Raw genomic sequence first — 14,499 nt, forward strand, 5'->3', positions numbered from 1 at the left:
CTTCTATTAGATTGTTAGCCAAGAAGCTGAATTAAAAATAAAAGTAAGCAGCGAGACAGCCGGAAGATATTTCTGCAAGGCTGTGGTTAATGGATTTCCGGAAATTGGAGCCGAGGCTACCATTTATGTGAAAAGGGCACCGATCATCACCTCCCACAAGGTCCAGTTTGGGGGCGTGGGAAGTCGCGTGAAAATTGATTGTTTGGCATTCAGTATCCCCAAAGCGGAGCATATCCTTTGGTCCTTTGAGGGCAAGGTCATCAACATGAGCAGTGCCGATCCGGATATTTACATTTTTGAGGAACACCACTTGCCGGAGGGTGTGAGGGCCGCTCTCATAATCCGGGATAGCAAGGCGTCGCACTTCGGCAAGTACAACTGTACGGTGATGAACTCGTATGGAGCTGATTCTCTGGTGATTAGTTTACTCCGAGAACCCGGAAATATCCCTGTTCTATTGGTCGTAATGGGTTCGATGTTCTCCGTGGCCATTATCCTCATGATCGTGATGATAATTATCGTTTATCGAAAGCGAAGGAGTCGCAAGAAGCCGATGCCAGCGGATGTGATACCAGAGGCGTCCCGCGGTGGGGATAAACTAAATGAACTGAAATCGGAACTCAGATCGAAGGCCTATGATGTGGAGTACTCCGAGGCGGGTGGTGATGGACTGGCCATCAACTTGAATCAATCTCCTATGCCTGATGTTCAGATGAAGGGCGCCACTTTGGGGGTACCTCTGGCCGGGCCCGTAAAGTTCGATGAACGCTTCTCCGGGGACTTTGGCGGCGATCGCTATAATCGCCAGTGTCATATCAAGAATCTGAAGAACCAGCAGGAGACCTCCTACAAGGAGACACCACAGGCCAATGGCTATGCCCACTATTTCGAGTATGCTCTGGATTACAGTCCTCCGGGCGAGATGGCTGGGAAGTCGAAGAACGGCGGCATGAACTCGGCCACCTTGCCGCATTCGGCTGCCTCGGGAAATGGTGGCACTAGTGGTGGGGCAGCTGGAGCAGGAGCAGCTGGTGGTGGTGGTGGTGCCAGCTTGCCGAGAAATCAGCGCCATGAACTCCAGCAATCTCAAGCAAATGGATTCCTAGGTAAGAATTCGATTGAAAGTTCAAGATTTATCGATAAAAGTTAGAAATAAGTCAGCTGATATCGATAGTACATATCGATACTGTCATCAAAAGATCCTTTTTTGAATAAATACCATCACTAGAACTAATTTTGAATAAATACCATCACTATCTTTAATAAAATATCGATATTTTATCGATAGTTCTTATTAAAAATAATCGATAGTAATAATAATAATTTTTTAATTACCATTTCCAGGACAACCTTTGCTACAAAATGGCATCGACAGTCGCTTCAGCGCCATTTACGGGAATCCCTATCTCCGGACGAATTCCTCCCTCCTGCCGCCCCTCCCGCCACCCAGCACCGCCAATCCTGCGGCCACACCCGCCCCACCGCCATACCACGCCGCCCGCCACGGCCACGGCCACGGCCATCACATGAACGGCGGTCTGAAGCACTTCGGCAGCGGCAGCGCCGCCAATGCCGTTCTCAACACGAGTCCGGTGGGCAATTTAACCGGAAGCGGAAACGGAAATGGCGGATCCTCGACTGCCGTTAGTCTGGCCAGCGGAATGGGCGGCATGTCCGGCATGGGTGGCGTTGGGATGGGTGGAATTGGGGGCGGAGCCGGTGCCGGGGGCAGCGTTAGTGGCAGCAGTTCGAATTTAACCGCCAGCAGTAATACATTGGCGGCCACGCCCCAAGCGGGAGGCGGCTTGGGGGGTCAGTGTGCCCAGAGTCCGTCCGGGCAGTTCATCCTGCCCAACAATGGCAAGGGGCACACACAAAAAGGACCTCTCGCCACACATGTTTAAATTGGCGAATTCCTTTGTAAAACGATATATATCGTACGATATATATCGATAAATCAGTCGATTATCGGAATGCATATACACCCTATAAATAAAACGCATTATAGAGCCATTAGCCATTCGTAAATGTATTCTAATTTGTAATGAAAATAGTAATTCAAAAAAACAAAAAAAAAAAGCGAAAAACTGAAAAACTTTTAGCCAACTAAGAGAAAGTGTGTATGAATGTTTTTTTTATCGATTATTAATCGAAAGTAGCATAATAATCCTCAAGTTTATAAGCTATTTTTGTTTTCTAAGGCTGGTAAATATTTTTTTATGCACTGAAAAAAAATACTTATAATTTATAAGCAAATTTTTTGCACAATTGTTCCTAAAGGCAGCCAAATTTTTTTGAAATTTTTCAAAATATTTCCTGCTATTTCTTAATTTTTTGTTTTATCCCCAAACCTTGAAAGAAAAATAGTTTATACAACTTGAGAAAAAACTTAAAAAATATATATACATTTAAAAAAAAAAAACAAAAACAAAAGATAAGAAAACAAAAACCGTATTGTGATTTATAGCGTTAATTATTTTATGGCAAAACTCGATGAAAAGTGAGATGGCAAATTATATCAACTAGTGCAAATTTTAAGCTACTTATCGAGTGGGTCTATGGGACCTTGTCCCCCAAACCCCCTAAAAAAAACCAAAAAAAAAAGGAATCATATATCAATTAAACGAAACGTATCGAACACTGAAAAAAAAAAACAAAAAAGAACGACATTTCAAAAATAAAACCAACTACAAAACTTCAAAAGTTAATTTTAAAACAGCGCGTTGCATACAATTTTAAAAGAAAACAAAAACAAAAAACCGAAAATCAATTTAATTCAATATGAAAATAATTATAAAATGCCTGTAGTTAGTTCCAAGTAAACTAAAAAAAAAACTAAAACACAGAAAGCAGCAAGCAAAAAAAAAACCATTTTCTAAGCCAAAATTTATCAAATTTTTAGACTTAAAAATATATAAAATATATATATTATGTGGAAAACTGAATGCAGTGAGAAAACTTTTAGAGTAAGTGCTGAATTTGACCTTTTTACCCGGTCAAGATAGGCCAAAATAAACAAAAAATGGATAGCAAGTAAAGACAGAAAGTAAATATAGACAGAATCTCAAAAATATCATTAAAAAAAATACTAGTAAACTGGAAAGTTTACTTTGAAAAGCCCCCCATTTTTTTCAAATTCACAAAACACAAACTAAAATCAAATATTTAAATGTAAAATATTGGTGTTATTTCAAAATATATATCACAAATACATATAGCACCGAAAAGAAAACTTGATCGGGTTCTAAAGGCCACAGCATCCCAGCATCCATGTGAAAACGTAAAACTTTTTTTGTCTAGCTCTTAAGCAAATAAATTAATTAAACTTTAAATCAATTATGTAAAAAAAAAAAAACAAAGAAAATATTGTATATCGTATATATATATTTAGAGCATAAATGTGTAATGTCAACGCTTGAATTAAAAATGACTAGCTAAGATTTAGAATGAATGATAAATTTAAACAAATTTTTTTTTTGTGTTTTTTTTTCTGCTTAGTGGTTTAAGCCTATTTATAAAAAATATAAAAAAGAAAACGAAAAATAAATGTAAACAGTTTTAAAAATAAACAAAAAAAAAATTTGAACAAAACAAGCTTAGCAAGAATTTGTAAAACATTTGAGCGATCTACCAAAAAATGAAAATTGAATAAAAAATCGATAAGTAAATGTAAAGCGTAAACATTTTAACACAAAATGCTGCCTTATGATTCCTTCTTGGGTTCTTAATTCATTAAGCCAATTTTTTTTTTGTCTATAATATAAAAAATACGTATTTATCTAGATTAATATACCGTAAAAAAAAAGAAAATGCTTTAAATGTTGTTCATTTACTTTCATTTTTTTCAATCGAATCTATTCTATATTCTTTCCTTGGGCTATTGCGCAGAGCTTTTTACACAAAAAAAAAATATTTAAAAATAAAAAAACACAGGATAAATCATCAAATAAATCAGAGTTGAAAACAAAAATCATGTTCAATTTTTTTGGATAAATTGTCAAACGATTCAATTAAGAGTTCAATTACATAGATGTTAAAAATGAAACGATAAAAGTAAAAAACCAAAAAAAAAAAAAATTAAATGAAAATCCTACTAAGCCAAGTAAATTATAATGATTACCGAAAAAATTGTAATTGTGAAGTGCAAAATGCAAGGAAACGGAAAAAAGGACGAATTGTAAAAGAACTAAGAATGAATTGCGGGCAAAAGGCAAGGAAAATGAGGATTACATTAAATCTTAAGTCGAGAAAATCTCAAATTAGTTGAAATAAAAATACATGAAAAAAAAAACGAATGAAATAAAATATTTCAAAATGCTAAAAATGTGGATGTTTTATTTGGGTTATTGATCTTTATAGTTTGAATTTCCCGCTACGTATTTCTTATCGATATTCATCGATAGGCATAAAGGTATGAGGGAGGCAAGTGCACCTCAACTTTAAGCCGGGAGTTGCATGAGAGAAAACCAGTATTTCAAAGAGAAAGCCAGAGAGTCAGAGCTGTCAGCCAAGATCTTTCAAGGAAATTAACAATTTTTAAAGAATTGAAATAATAAATAAAACAAGTGTAAATTATTTATATCTATTTATTTTTACATTTAAAAAATATTGTTTCTTTATTTATTATTCCTTACTTGTTTAATACATATTTAATTACGGCAGTATGGATATTTCTTAGGCATTTAAAACTAAAATAATAATAATTCTCATTATCTTATTATATTCTTAAGGCAAAATATATAAGCAAAAATGTACGACTTATTAAATTCATTTGTTTATGTTGCATGTTGTATAAAACACCTTTTCTTTCTTGCAGAAAAGATTTAAAAAAAATTAATTTTCAAAATAAAACAAGCATTTTTGTTTAATAAATAATAAAATCCCTAAAAAATATGCTAAATATAGCGGAAACAAGTAAAGCCGCGCAACACTGATAGAGAGAGCCTGCTGTTTAAGCCTGAGAGAGCGGGAGAGAGAGCATTCGGCAAGAGTGCATGCAAACGCCAAGCGCAGCCGCAGCGGCAGCGGCAGAGCGAGAGAGTGGCCGCGAGAGAGTCGGATCGGCGAGAGAGAGAGAGAGAGAGCGCCCGTGCTGCAAGCTATCGATAAAGCAGTATTCCTCTCTCGCTCGCCCACAGCTGCACCATACACAACGTGTATGCGCTCTCTGAGAGAGCGAAGAGAAAATACCAGAAAATACTGCAGATCGGGCAATCGATATTTCGATACAAACAGATGGCAGACGTGCCGCTCCAGTGTTTTTTTTTCTCAACGAACTTCGGCGCTGGCGGTCGTGTGTGCGCTCGTTTGAAAAGTAAAAACCACCAAGCACAAAATTATTTGAAACAAAAACACACGCACGGATAACACAAAAATTAAGAATTAAATAATAAAGCTAATAGCGCAATAAAACGAATAAACCAAATAAAAAATATATATATTTTTTTTTGAAAGTGATTGCACAAAGGATAACGAATTACAAACGAAACGAAAGAGGCGAAAAAAAAAAAAGAAACAACCGACAATCAACCGAAACAGGAGCCAGAGAATATGGCGTTTAAAAACGCTACGAAAACGCTTCCAAAAGCGCAATTAAACCAAATAAGTCGCTGATTTTAAATATAAATAATTCTTAAAAAAAGGATATAAAAAGGATTTACGGAAAAGTGTCTACTAACTCGGTTAACAATATTTTATTTTGTTGGTCGAGTAACGCGGCGGTGTGTGTGTGTGTGCGCCCGGACGCGTGCGTGTGTGTGAGAGTGTGCGCGCTAGAAAGAGAGAGCAAGCGAGCTAGCATCTCGTGTGGCGTCGGTTTGAATTTGAATTTCAACTCCGATCCTCACAGCAACAAAAAATATAGTAATTCCCGAAAGGAAATCCATCTATCAAGGAATTTAATATTATTTTTTTTTTACCATTTTTTTTGCTGTTTAAAGTTATGAGATGAAACAGAAAATGTCGCCATCGTCGGGAGAGCGTCTGCTTTTAATTTATCAAGTTAAATAAAATATGAAATAAAAAAAAGGATCTCCCACTAAAAACAAGTGTTTTAAACAATAAAATAAAATATTTAAAAAAAAAAACTTGAAAACTAAAACTTCAGCAAAAGAATCTCAGAGTGTGGAAGAGGAAAAACAAGGAAAAAGCATAAAAGACGAAACAGAAAACAGAAAAACTAAGAAACAGAAAGAAAGAAAAAAGAAAAAAAACGAAAAACGAAAAACTGGTAAACTGGAAACTGGATTACAATGCAGTTGCAGCGCAGCCGACGTCGCAGTCGAGCAGTAAGCACCTGGATTCTTAGCAAAATGTTAGCTCTGCCACGGTCGGCGTCGCTGCTGCCATCGCTGCTGCTGCTGACGCTGGCGTTTGCGAATTTGCCAAACACCGTCCATGGAGGAACTGGTAAGTAAATCCGCAAAAACCCACGAAAAATCACAAAACAAATGCCTCTGCCAGCGATCACGAAGTGCAGGATCAAAAGGGAACACAGGATAAAGGTGGTGAAGGCGAAAGAGAAAGGGAAACAACAGAAAAGCGTGGAAATATTGCGTGGTTTTTGGATTCATTTTTCAGATATTAGTTTCCAATTGTTTGGGAATTTTTATGAACTTCAGAGATAGAAGTTGGGAGAGTTTAAGATATGGGGCTTGGAAGTCTTCTAAAGAGATTGAGTATCTTAAAGATACTCTTGAGAACCAATATTCTAGTATCTTAGCTTCTTATTCTAGAGTTTTCAATTATTTTCATAATTATTCGATTAATTTCTCTCATACTTTTTAGTTTAAATATTTAAATTAAAGGCTTTATTTAAAGGATTAATATTTTAAATGTTTTAAATTCCTTTAGTTATTTTTTTAAATGTTAAAAGGAAAACAAAGCAAATAATATTTTAAAAATATTTAAAAACTTCAAATTAAATTTTATAATATTTTGAAATAGGTTTTAAATATTTAGTTACTTTATTTCTTTGTTTCCTAGTCTTAAAAATTCGAAATCTACTTTTCCAACTGTTTTTTTTAAGCCTCAAATTTGTAATTAATTTTTTTGATTGTTTTAAAAAAAAACCCTTAAACCCCAAAATCCTTAAATCTTAAACCACTTCCTTAATACTTGAATTTTTAAGCCTTTTTCTGGTTTTTGCCTTTTTCTGTTTCCCCCTTTTTTTGTGCCTGCTCCTTGCTTCTCCTGTCCTTCCCTTTCCTATTCAGGCCTGGCCATGGCTTGTATTCTTCGGCTTCCTTTTCGTATCTTCCTTCGTTTCGCTTTGTTGCCAGTTTCGGACAGGTGGTCGCTCTTTCATTCCTTTGCTCCTCTCACTCTATTTCTCTCTCGCGTGGTCTCCTCTCTCTCTCATTCTCTCTCTCTCTCTCTCTGGCTTTTGCTGACTGCGCATGCTCTCTCAGATTTGTAAGCCCACCTTTTTTTTTTTAGTTTTTTACGAAAAAGAAAAATTAAAATGGATTTTTATTGAAGTTGGCGATTTTGATTTTTTACCGACGGCATTTTGAATTATTTTTTCTTAAGACTTAAAAGAGTTAGTAGAAGAAGATGTATCTTAAAGATACTTTTTTGATCCTTAAAATCGTCTTCTTCCAATCTCTGATTATTTTTCCATGAAAGCTTAGTATTTACCTTCCAATGGCTCAACTTCCTTTCAAACCTAAATACTGGAAAAAAGTATCTATTTATCTATATATTGTTATGTAAATACCACGTAAGTTTCTATATCTTGTATTTGACAAGTTTTCGAAAAATGAAAAGGAAACAGAAAATGGAAAAAAAAAAAAAAGAAAACATTAAACCGAAGAGGGTGAAATATGTATTATTTGCATATGGAACGGCTCTGGGGGCTCTGACTCTGACTTTGTGGCCCTCTTGTCTAATCATAAAGCAAATAACTGTTGTAGGTGTACTTTGGGTCGATCGCCTGCCTTTCGTCTTCAAATGTCAACTTTCCGCGGAACTCTGGCTTCAAATTAACTGGAATTGTCGTTCAACTTTTCAAGAAAAACGAAGGAAATATACATACTTTGCCCATCAAAAAATGATATAAGAAAAAATACCCAATACTACTGACTGTTTATTTCATTTATTCATCAATCACTGGTTTAGATCTTCATTTTTCCCAGCAATTAAATAATCATTTTCAGAACCCTCTTCTCTCGTTTTTTGTTCCATCTGCCTCTGAAGATCATTGAACTATTATTTCTTTAACTTTTACCTGGGCACTTCCTGAACTCTCTCGAGTTTCCGCCTCCTAAACTCTTTTCTTTTTTCCTTTCTCACATTTCTTTGATCGACTATTTTGCATTTTTTTTTATAAATCATAAAAATGCAAGAAATTAGCCAAAAGGAAGTTGGAAAAAAAGTAAAAAAAAAGAGGCAATATTGAATCAAATTATCATAGAGAGAGGAACAAATTAATAGTATTTTAATGGGAAATATTATCTTAGGATAAGAGATATGTATTAGGATTTGGAATAGGAGAGAAATAGTTGGAAAAAGGACTACTTTTAGGACTAGTTTTTCTTATGTTATTTATACATTTTAATATGATCTACAAATTAAACCCCAGAAACACCTCAAACAATCATAAAAACATAAAAATACGATCTATAACTGATCTAAAATATGATCTAGAAAGCATATCTTATACTATTTATGATATAATCTATAATCTGCTCTATAATATGATCTATTATATAATTTTTTTTACGATCTATGTATATCATACAATCTACCACTTTTCTTCCTAAAATATAAACAAAAACCACTGATCTCTAACTTATCAAGTAAAAACTCCTCAAACAAATGCCTTAAATTTCCCCTTTAAAACTCTATCTACTTGAAACTCATAAACATGATCTGTAAATTATACCAATATTTCCGCTCGATTTGCTGCAATCTTGAAAGTTTATTCAACTTTTAAAAAGGTAGTTTTTTTTTTTGAGGCGTGTTGGTTCTTCTCTTTTTTGTTGATATTTTTTGGTGCCGCCTGCATTTAGGAAACATTTTTTCGCAGGTTTTAATATGGCAAACGTAACGGTTTTCCGAACCAACCACCGCATTCAATTTCAAGGCATCAGGCACAGAAAAAATAAAAAAAAAATATAGGGATACGTGTTATATGTATAGAGTATGGAATAAACGACAGCTGTGCTCCTGGAGCCAAAATTAAAACAGCAGGACAGCAGGAGGAAGGACAGGAGAGCAACCCCTGTGTTAGTGCCTGTACTGTGGCATATCCTGGCATATCCTGGCTGGCTGGCTGGCACATATTGCACATGCGCGTCCTTTTTACGCTGTTTGCTCAAAGATCAAATTACGATAATGCGTCTGTGGAGTGACTGAGATAGCTGGAGAGTGAGACAGATTGATTTTTTGTGAGCCTACCTAGAGCCAGGAGGAACCTTTTCAAACTCTCAGATACTCCGATGATGGCTTGTATCTTTTGCTCCCTTTTTCAATGTCGCTTCTCTCTAGCTATTTCCTGTCTAGCTATATCCTGCACCCTGTAAACTACCATATATATACATATATAGTTTTTGACTTTTGTAAGTCACGCACACGGCGGCGGTTCCTTAATTAGGCCCTAGGCCCTAGGACCTACTCCTAGATACTCTCCAACATGCTTATGGATCGTAAAATGTACATTTTATGATCATATCCACATAAAGTTGCATTGCTCGGAACTGTAACTAAATTTAATGGTTATAAAATGGGTAGGGAGGAGGCGGGGAAGGGCATTTAAGAGTTTTTAAGGGGGTTTTCTATTTTAAAGAGTATTTTATAAAGTGAAAAAGGGGCTAGGAAGAGGATATTGCACTTATCGGGGTCTTAGAAAGGGTTTTTATGACAGTTATATAAAGAAAATAGAAGTATTTTTAAGGAAATAATGATTTTTTGAGTTTAAAGTGACCAAAGTTGTAAGAAAAACAATATTGAAAAAATAATAATTAAATAAAATAATAAAAAGTATGGAAAGTAGTTTTCTTTTAATAGTTTATGATGTTTTTATGATAAATAAAAATGTATTAAAAATTAATGTGACCTTATTTATTAAAAATCTTCTATCAAATATATTTTATACCTCTTTAAAACCAACTATGTGCATCCTGTTGCTAAATTATAAATAACTTTTACTTGAAACTATTAATTATCTAATATTAAAGAATTCTTAGCCACAACTGGAATAATAATTAACCCATGAGTTGCTGTAATATGCATTATTAGAGCCAAGAAGTCAATTACTTGACGTTTAATTTGCATAATTTTTGCATAAATTTGTCATTAAATGTGGAATTCATTAATTCAAGTATCATGTGGACTTCAAAAAAAAAATAAAAATACTTATTAAAAGCAAATCAATTCCCACGATTCATAAACCTTCAAGGACGCCGCCTTAAAAAATTTCTCCTCTTCTCCCAAAACAAAGAAATATAAGCTGATCTCGTTTTTTTTTTTCGGCATTTCAATTAATTTCCGAGACATCCACTTATCGACCATTTACTGTCACATTTATTAATTAATCGACACCGCCGATGTGGACCAAAAAACAAGAAAAAAAATTACAAAATATATATAACTTTCCCATCAGTAACTTAAGAAGACTTAATTAAAAAAAACGGTATATGAAATCAAGTGGCAGGCGATGCTAATTTCTCAAGTGTTAAACTCGCTGTTGCTCCTTTTCCTTTTCGAACAGAAAATAAGAAAGAAAAAAACCAGTAACTGATTAAAAAAAAATTATGTTTATATACATATATGTGAAGAGGAATCTTGTTGGCCTGGTCACTTGATATGGCTAAAAAAAAAATATAAAAAAATAAGGCAAAAGCAGTTCCGTTTCTGCGAGGTGATCCTGTTTTTGTTTTTCGGGACACACCTTGAAGATTGAGAATCAGGTAGAATTTTTCGGTATATTATTTAGTATTATTTCCCATCGAAAAAGTCCCATTGCATAAACATGATAAATCATGATCGTCATTGCAAAAAAGAAAAAAAATGGCATTTTCCCAAGCTTTTTCCTCTTGGGAAAATGCCTCAAATGGCTCGAAAGATGATGGTCTCTCCGAAGAAATGAATTGAGATTTTTCCTTTTCTTTGGGTTTCTTATTTAATTTTTTTTTTTTTCAAACTTCTCGCTAAACTAATTATGAAAACAGTCATCACATCGGAGTTGGAGTTGGAGTCTGTGTGTTGCAATTAAATCCGCTTAGAAATCCATGGATTCTATGGATTCTAAAAATCTCTTTTTCTTTTATTCTGTTTTTTTTTTTTCTTTCTGTTTATTGACTTTTAATGATGGCCTGAACTGAACTCTTAACTGAGGAAGGAGGCAGCGCAGTAGAGAGAGAGACCTGAAACTCAAGCGAATTAGTGCGCCCTGCCATGGCCAGTTTAATGAGTTTTCTTTATGGTCGACTCTCTGGTCTGGTCGGTACAGATACAGATACAGATACAATTGAGCCAGCCGCCTTGTATCTACAAGATACATACAAGCGGACGCACTGACCGAACAAGTTTTTATTTTTTTTTCTTCTTCTGTTTGGGTTTTCTTCGTCTACACTTTGTGTGTCTTGTTCTTTGAACACGATCAGAGCCAGGGGACAGGAGCAGAAGAACAAGAATAAGACGGAGATGAAGAAGGCAAAGAGCAAGAAAAATAAGGCAAAGGTGTGCACAGAAAGAAAATGGGAGTAGTGGAAGGTTATTAGACTGAAGTAGTGGGTATGAATAGTTATCTTTATTTTTTTAAGCAAATTATTTAAAGTTGAGGCTTAAAAAAATTCAATTATATTCTCAAGTGTCTTAGTTAAGGTCTTAAAAAATTAACCATATATTTTTTAATCTCGTTTATTTTTTTTAATTAACAAAAACTATTGAAAAACTTGGAAATTTGGGAAAATGAGAATATGATTTTATAAAATATGTTTCGAAGCTAAAAAATAAATATTTAAAGCCTAAAAAAATTTAAAAAAAAATCCTTACAAGCTTTAAACATAAACAGCCTTATAAACATAAATTTATTTTCTAACAATTTTTAAATAATTTTAAAACATGTCTTAAATGATAAAAAAATAAGTAAGCTTTAAGAGTTTCTCATATATATCTCAAAAATATATTTAAAAAATGAATCAATGCCTTTTCCATACAATAAAATATTAAAAAACAACCCCTTTATAATTCTTAGTGTATTTTCTTAAAAAAAAAAGGCTGACAACCTCAAAAAGCCAAGAAAACGACACAACAAGAACAAATGAACGAAGCAAAGCGAAATGAACCGAACAAACCCCTCCAACCTTCTTGTTTCTTATTTCTTCCCTCTTCGCCGTCTTCTTCTTCTTCTTGTTCTCCTGTGGCCACGCCCCCTCCACCCCGCCCTTGTAGTGTAAGTGTGTGTGTGTATTTTTTTTTTTCCCAAGCCCCAAGCCGAAGCCCGAGCCCGAGCCCAAGCCCTGGTCCAAAAGCCAACAGCCCAGACCAACAACAATTTTTATAGATATTACCCAAAGTGTCTTGTCTTGTTTGGTTTGGTTTGGTTTGGTTTCTTTTCGGCCTGGTCTTGTCTTCGTCTTCGTCGTCGTCTTGTTGGCCATCTTCGTCTTGGCCAGGGCCAGGCCAGGCTTTTAGGCTGGCCAGCTGCCACGCCCCATTCGCCCCGATCGACTAAATGCACGCGATTTGTTGCCATGGGATGGGATGGGATGGGATATCTCTTGTGTTCCGTTTTCTTTTCTTTACAAAAAAACAAATATTAAATAGCTTTTGTTGGTTAAAGTTTTTAAGGGAAATTGTTTAAAATTAGTATTTTTTTTAAATTTCATATTTTTTTTAAATTTTTTGTTTTATTTTTTAAGTTTTAGGAATATTTTTAAGCTTGTTTTATGGAAAATGGTGGAAAATTAAACAGTTTATTTATTAAGTTAGTGTTTTAGGCTTTAATAAAAAATGTTTATGAAAAATAAATAAAGGGAAATAGTATTTGTAGAAGCCTTAAAAAATTATAATAAATATTTTTTAGAACCTTATTTGTTTGAAATATTATTTTTACTAATAGTTATGAGTTCTTTAATGATATTTTTAGTGGTTCTTTGTAAGTTTTTTTAAAAAGGCTTAAAAAAAAGCTTCAAATATTTTATTTAAATATAAAAAACATATTCTATAACCATGTAAGATGCCATTCAAAAATATCCTACAAAAATATATAAAAATTATTAAGTTTAGTTTTTATTTTAATTTTTTGAAATATTTGTATCAAGTATTCCAGTCCTAAAAATGTTATCCAAGTATTCTTAAATCTAATAATTCTGATAAAATATTTTAAAAATTCCATACAAAAAATGTTAAACAATTTTTAAACATTTTATTTTTAAGTAAAACCTTTTTAACTTCTTAAAAGAAAACCCATTTCTTTCTGATCGACTAACTCTCTTTCTTGAAAACCACTATTAGACAAATTTACGATTTCCTGGCCGCAGTCTTCAGTCTTCAGTCTGCAGTCTTCAGCCACAGTCTCTCCTGACTTCTTGGCCAAGTTCTTTAGCCTCCGCCCCACCTCTCCACCCCTCTCTATCATCCCTGGCCACGGAGGAGGCAATGAAAAATGACAATCATCATTATATACACTTGAGCGGATCGACGACAGTCGCCGATCGTGTGCTCCTCCTCGTCGTCTCTGAAGTTGAAACTGAAATTGCTGCGACTTTTGGTCTGGTCTGGTCTCTGGTCTCTGGTCTTCTTCTTCTTGATTTCTCCATCGTCTTCTGGCTCACAAATCTTCAGAAGAGTGACGGGGAGGGGAGGGGATGGAGAAATGTGAAGCTCAAGTGAGTGGTTGACTTCAAGTGAGGCATAGATACTTTTTGGCTTGCATAATCTGTTGCGGTCTTCGGATATCCCACAGATACGATACGGGATGATATGACCAAAATAAGATACATTTTCTACAGGGTGGTCCTCAACAAGCCATTCAGGATGCATTAGCAAATCTATCTCAAGAGAGTATCTTAAAGATATGAGGGTCGAAGATGCTTTTTAGAGGGGAAAAGATAGTTCTTTGGGTTAAAAAAGGCTTTAAAAAATATAAATTAAAATTAAACCTATAGGATATCTATAGGATAGGAAAATACATTATCTCTTTCATTAGAAAAGTCCTTTCTATCTTAGTATCTTAGTCTTTTTTGGGGCAACATACTTGAACTTCATCTGAGAAACGTCACTTAGCACTGATTAAGCTTTTGTATCTTGCGGATGCATCTTTCTCTTTGCCTTTTCCCTTAGCACTTGCATTTGCATAAAAAGAACCGTTTCTCTGAAAAGTGACAGAGAGAGAGAGAAGAATTAGCAGACTTGTTAACTAAATATGAATCGAATATATATCTTATTATTATTATTATTTTTTTTTCTTCTCTTTTGGAACTTAAACTAAACATTCACACGCTGTCCAAGTTGTTGTTGTCTGCCGGAAGTGTTAAATGCTTCAGTTTATTT

The 14,499-nt window shown here is 34.5% G+C and overlaps 2 protein-coding genes across 2 annotated transcripts in view; both read left to right on the forward strand.

Moving 5' to 3' along the window:
• LOC6502351 (irregular chiasm C-roughest protein) overlaps window positions 1–5,652 on the forward strand; it is a 53,899-nt gene extending 48,247 nt beyond the window's left edge. The window contains exons 5-6 of the mRNA XM_001967513.3: window positions 11–1,106; window positions 1,345–5,652. Coding sequence (XP_001967549.1) covers window positions 11–1,106; window positions 1,345–1,904 — 1,656 coding nt within the window. The 3' untranslated portion in view covers window positions 1,905–5,652. The remainder of the gene's footprint in view (window positions 1–10; window positions 1,107–1,344) is intronic.
• A 587-nt stretch (window positions 5,653–6,239) lies between these two features.
• LOC6502352 (neurogenic locus Notch protein) overlaps window positions 6,240–14,499 on the forward strand; it is a 37,758-nt gene continuing 29,498 nt past the window's right edge. The window contains 1 exon segment of the mRNA XM_032451944.2: window positions 6,240–6,408. Coding sequence (XP_032307835.1) covers window positions 6,252–6,408 — 157 coding nt within the window. The 5' untranslated portion in view covers window positions 6,240–6,251.

This window comes from Drosophila ananassae, chromosome XR, assembly GCF_017639315.1.
Source record: "Drosophila ananassae strain 14024-0371.13 chromosome XR, ASM1763931v2, whole genome shotgun sequence".
NCBI lineage: Eukaryota > Metazoa > Arthropoda > Insecta > Diptera > Drosophilidae > Drosophila > Drosophila ananassae.